This window comes from Zingiber officinale, chromosome 9B (genome assembly GCF_018446385.1).
Source record: "Zingiber officinale cultivar Zhangliang chromosome 9B, Zo_v1.1, whole genome shotgun sequence".
In the NCBI taxonomy this organism is placed as follows: Eukaryota; Viridiplantae; Streptophyta; class Magnoliopsida; order Zingiberales; family Zingiberaceae; genus Zingiber; species Zingiber officinale.
In genome coordinates, this window is record NC_056003.1 from 84,300,127 (window position 1) to 84,305,727 (window position 5,601).

General features: G+C 46.7%; 1 protein-coding gene across 1 annotated transcript; it reads right to left on the bottom strand.

The window, feature by feature from the left end:
- Positions 1-483: 483 nt before the first annotated feature.
- LOC122023103 (exocyst complex component EXO70B1-like) lies at positions 484-2,298 on the bottom strand. The gene has a single exon (XM_042581194.1). It carries the CDS (start codon positions 2,296-2,298, stop codon positions 484-486), a length of 1,815 nt encoding a protein of 604 aa, XP_042437128.1.
- Between the last annotated feature and the right edge of the window lie 3,303 nt (positions 2,299-5,601).

A 5,601-nucleotide genomic window follows, 5' to 3' on the forward strand; every position in this document is an offset into this window, starting at 1 on the left:
ATGTGTTCATATAGTTCTCCTGATTATATCATCGAACATCAATTTTACACACTATATAGAGAACAATGATTTTTTAACACAAATCAAAATTTTTTTATCATTAAAAAGAATTATATCTGAATGGATTATTACACTATGATAATCGATTCAGCAAATGACCGGAAGGGTAAAATAAATACTGAATACGTGATTTTATAATTTTATAATTTTAAAATTAGAGTATATGATTTTATAATTTTAAAATTGATTTAGATATTTCATAAACTTTCAGTAATTTGTTGTTTAATCTAAATATTTTTTAAGTTAAAAAATATAATTTACATTTTTAAATTTATAAAGTTTTACAAAATATTTTAAGGAAATTATTAAACATTAGGGCATTTGAGTATTACCTAGAAACAACCCGCCCAATTAAAAGTAAACACACAACAGATCAAAAGCAAAGAAAAATAAGGGGAAAAAAAGAAGGATAGAGAGAAACAATCACTGGGGACGAGGCCTTGCCCCTTGGAACAATTCGTAGATCTTCGCCTCCACCTCCTCCACGCTGTACTTCAAGTACCGCTCCGCTACCATGCGACGGCGGTCCCCTGCCTGCCGCAACCTCTCCACCAGGTTCCCGTATGCCGGCAGCACCACCGCTGCAATTGCCGCCCGCAGTTCCCCACACAGCTCCTCGTTCACCGCCACCCAGTTCCCCTGCGTCCTCCATATCTCCTCCAGGTAGCTGTTGAACATCCCCAGCTTGTCTCTCATCGCCCTCTCCGTCGCCGGCGGTGACTCTACGAAGCGGTCCACCCGCAGCGCGGCCAACACCTTGCCCCAAGCCGCCCTCTGGTACTCCACCACCCACTGCTGCACCCTCGTCCTCATCCGCCGGAACCACTCCTCTCCCAACAGCGACGCCACTTCATTGCTGCCCTCCGCCTTCGCGATCATGTACCGAACGTTGTTCATCAGGAAGACGAAACAGAGCGCGGGATCGCGGTAGAGCTTGGACTTGACGTCGAGGTTCTCGAGCAGGATGTCGGCGATCCAGGCGACGCGGACGGGGAGCGGCACCACCGACCGCGCGGCCTCCTCCGCCATCACCTCTGCTAGCGTCTCCTTCGCACACGCTGCCGCGAGGTAGTTCATCACGTATTTGGTCATCGGGTGGACGTCGCCGCCGGGGACGGCGGCCTTGGCCGGATCGCGCCGGATCCGGTTCTCCAGCTCCAAGAAGATCCGTCGGATCGACGCGCCGAGTGCTTTGTGCACCGCGACGACCTCGCCGAGGAGCTCGGCGGAGTAACCGTCGGAGAGCAGGGGGTCGAGCTCGGGTAGGAGGCTGCGGACAGTCTCGTACAAGTTGAGCTGGCCGAAGAGGCGCTCCGGGCCGTGGTCGCCGCAGGCGACGGCCGCGGCAAAGGAGACAATCTCGGCTGCGGCGGGAGCGCAGGAAACGTAGAACGCGAGATCGGCGTAGGAAGGGGGCACGGAAGCGAACACGCGACCACAGAGGCGTTGCTCGCTGGGGATCAAGATAAGGAAGACCATCCGCGCCGCCTCCGCCCAGCGGGGGATCTCGTCCTCCATCTCCTCCCACGGGACGGTAAGGTATCCTCCTTCGGGGGGCGGGAGGAGGCCGAGGCGAGCGATCGACTCCTCCACGAAGGCGCGGCGGAAGCTAGCATAGGTCTCCACGCACTCGCGGCCGAATCCGGCTGCCACCATCCGCCGAGCGATGTCTTTGAGGTCAGACACGGAGCCCGGAGGAAGGGCGTCGATGACGATGTCGTAGGCCTCAACGGGTATCGCGAGGGGGATGTTCTCGTCGTCGCCGACGCCGTCGAAGTAGGCGCTCTCGCGGCGATCCGCGATCAATTGCGGCGGGCCGACGATGGAGCGGAACTCCTCGTCGAGGCGGAGAACGCATCGGCGAATAAGGTGGTCGGCGCGGTCGAGGAGGGGCTTGGCGGCGGCGTAGCCCGGCTGGCGGCCGAGATCGGCGGCGAGGGATAGGAGGTCGTCGATGGACTCAAGGAAGAAGGAGGAGGCGGCGGCGGAGTCAGACCAGATGAGGCGATTGGAGTCGACTAGTCCATGGATGTGGCGCTCGAGAGAGCGGAGGTCGCGTTCGAGGGTAACGGGGAGGCGGTGGGGATCGGAGGAAGAGGAGGTACTGAGGGCGAGGACGCTGCCGTCGTAGAAGTCCTGGAGGGCGTCATCCGTCATGGACTGGATGCGTCTGAAGCTACTGGCGAAGTGGCGGACGGAGGCAAACAGCCTCTCGTCGCCGCCGTCGTCATCCTCCATTTCTTCTCACTCTGTCGGCTAAGGCCTCCGTCTCCGTGGATGAAGACGAGAAGGGGACCTTGAGCTTGAGCCTTGAAGACGGAATGCGTTGACTTGACTCAGAAGAGACGGAGGCAGTCGCTGTTTGATTGGCTGGAGACGGTGAGCCAAGAAGAACGTTCGTTCCATTTGCTCCGAATTGAGTCATAGTTGTAAATTCTAATTTTTAAAGGGGGAAAAACTGAAGACAAATGAAAAAAAAAAATCACTTAACTCTTAGTATATCTTCACCGATTTTTTTTTTTTAAGTTGACATAAGATATCAACTTACGTCCACTGATTCCGGAGATGATGAATCTGATTTTATAAAATTTTACACTAACTATCAATGTAAATTGAGAAATACTTATAGTATTGAACCATCTCATTCATTAAAAAAAATTTATATGTTAATTAGTTGAAGCTGAGACTTAATTCTTAAATGTTTGAGAAATTAAAAAGGTACCACTGTATCATTATTCTAGGGCCTAAATTTCAAAACAAGAAGAATTAATCATCTTCATTATTTTTATTTATTGAAAAATAAGTTTTAATGGTGGAACATTGTAGCAAAAAAAAGGTGATTACGCTGACTCGAGATAGTCCTCACAGTCCGTCTCCCGATTATATAAAAAGAGATAAATTATAAGATCAATTTATAGTTGATCGTCAAATTATTAGAGGTTAGGAATATTTTTTTTCAAGTGTATGCAATTTTAATGGTTGAACATGCAAATTGTTGGTGTAGGAAGCACTAGATAATCGAACTTGGTTTTGATGTTAACAAAGGCTCAAAATTAAGGTTTCTTGTTATCTAATGATATTGATTAAGTATGTAAAAAAAATCCTAGTTAAGGCTAAGCAATGAAGTCTTAGTCAAGGGACTAGATAGAATACTTGGCTAATCAAGGACATCGGGCGGAAATCTTATGGGTCGCATACACCAGGCGAAAGTTTAGGCGGGTCGAGGATCGAACGTCTAGTGGAAGTCTTGGAGGTCATGATTGGAGCCTGAGCAAAAGTCCAAACAGGTGTTTGGCGGAGGTAAATTCTCTTGAGAGGAGTAGGTGAGGACGTGTTCTCCGTCGAAAGAACAGTAAGTGTCGATCTGACCTTGGATTTTGGTGAAATCTAAAAGTTATGACCAGATAATCTGAGACCGTCAATTTATGTTATTTCATTTATATATATTTGTTTATGCTAACTCTGTGTTGCAGAATTAACTAAGCTTGGAAAAACTGATCCAGGCGTGTGAATGGATCTAGGTGCCTCAAGCCGATACAGGTGCCTGAAAGGTGCTCATTATTGGTCCCTTGGCGGCCGGCAAGAGATGAGTGTATTGCCCTGAAAATCAAAATCAACCTTTCTCGATGTTCCAAACTAAATTAAAAAAACACTTGTATAATAACAAAACGTAAATGCATAAATTAAAAAACAGAGGCAAGAGAATTGACTAGGTTTGCAATCAGAAGATTGCTAATCTTAGACAAATGAAGTTCACTCAAGTCTCATTTGGGCGGAGTAACCTCTTTACAACGTTGGCAACTCACAAAAGTAGTAGAACAAGAATAGAAGTCATTTTACAAGTGATGTTCTAAACTACTAGGATCAGGACTGCATTTATAGGCTTGATTCGGGTGCTTGGAAGGGTTCCGGGTGCCTAGGTGTGAATAAAATTTTACCACTTTGCAACGGATCACGGCGGAACAGATTTGGATAAAATTTTTGGTCCAGGCGCCTGGAAGGGTTCCAGGCTCCCAAACTGCCTTCTCATAAGGGCGCCTTGGCAAGGCGCCTCGGTTGAACCAGACCGGTCCGAGCGCCCGAACCACATTTACTTCAAGTTGACTTTTCGTTCGGGTCTTCCACTCTGACTCCGCTTGCTTGGGTGATTTCGGCCATCTAAAATAGGGCTCACCCGAACCCATTTTTCGGCCTTCTCGAGCAGTCTTCCGCTTCAGCTTTTCATCCCTCTGAAACACCGCGCGTCTCCTTCTCTTCCACCAGCGTACTCTTCCACAGTGCCTCGTCCCTCGAATGCACCGAGCCCGTCGGCTCTCTCCTATGTCGTCCTTCTCGCTAGCTGCATCTTTCGCTCGACTTCCTGTGCTCCTAAGTTCCTGCACACTTAGACACAAGGCATTAAAATAACAACAAGACCTAACTTGACTTCGTTGACCACATCAAAACCATTACGGGGTACTTACACTCATGCACCTCTATCACCTAGGCGTGCAGAGCAAGGTGAGGTGGCAGCTTCTGGTTGGTCGGTGCATGTCAGATCCAAGTGCCTCAAAAGGATTGACGTACAAAGGGATTGAGGTTCTTAGGACCAGATAGAGGCGACCGATAGGAGCTGTGCTTAGTGCTCGCCACATCAATAATTAAGGCTCCTCAAAGGGATAGAGGCGTCTGGACATGAATAATACTCGACGAGTGCAGATCAAATAAGCTTCAATTGAGGCACCTCTAAGGCATAGAGATGCTTGGATCCTCCTTTATAAGGTCAAATGTTCGTCTAAGGCATAGAGAGGCGTTCGAACAGAGCTTTTAATCATTAATTCTAATCAAGGTCAAATGTTCGTCGCACTGCTCCAACTTTCAACTACGACAGTGCGACGCTGCTCCGACAACTGTGCTTGACACCGAAACATTATTTTTGTCAGTTTAATTTATTTTATGCAAAATTATAATCATTTCTTTGTAGTTATTAACTTGCTAGTGGATTGTCTAATGAAAGCGATCGTCGATCGCGGACCTTGGAGTAGGAGTCGCCACAGGCTCCAAACCAAGTAAAACTAAAAGTGTTAGCATTGTCGTTTTTCTGCTGCTTTTATTACTTGAGTTTTTTTTACAAAAAAGTAAAAAAATCACGAGCGCTATTCATCCCCCCCCCCCCCCTTCTAGTGTTGTTTCTCTATCCTATAGTTGGTATCAAAGCGGAGGTGTTCTCAATTAGTGCAACCATTATAAGAGCTTGCCTTTTTATTTTTTTAAACAAAGAATATATTTCTTTTAAGCAAAAAAAATTTTCTTACATCTTTTTTCAAGTTTTGCATTTTCAAATTTTTGTCATAAGTCAGAATTAGTGTAATAACCTCTTCAAACAAATTAATCATTTTTAATTTTTTTTTATAATTTTTTGTCTGACCACCTCTCTTCTCTAGAGAAGATTTTCGCTTTTGGAAGGGTCAAATGGAGTTCCACTTTAAGACTCAAATGGAAATGTGGATTGTGATCCAAACCAGATTCACTCTCCCCACTCAAGATGGAGTACCACTCACC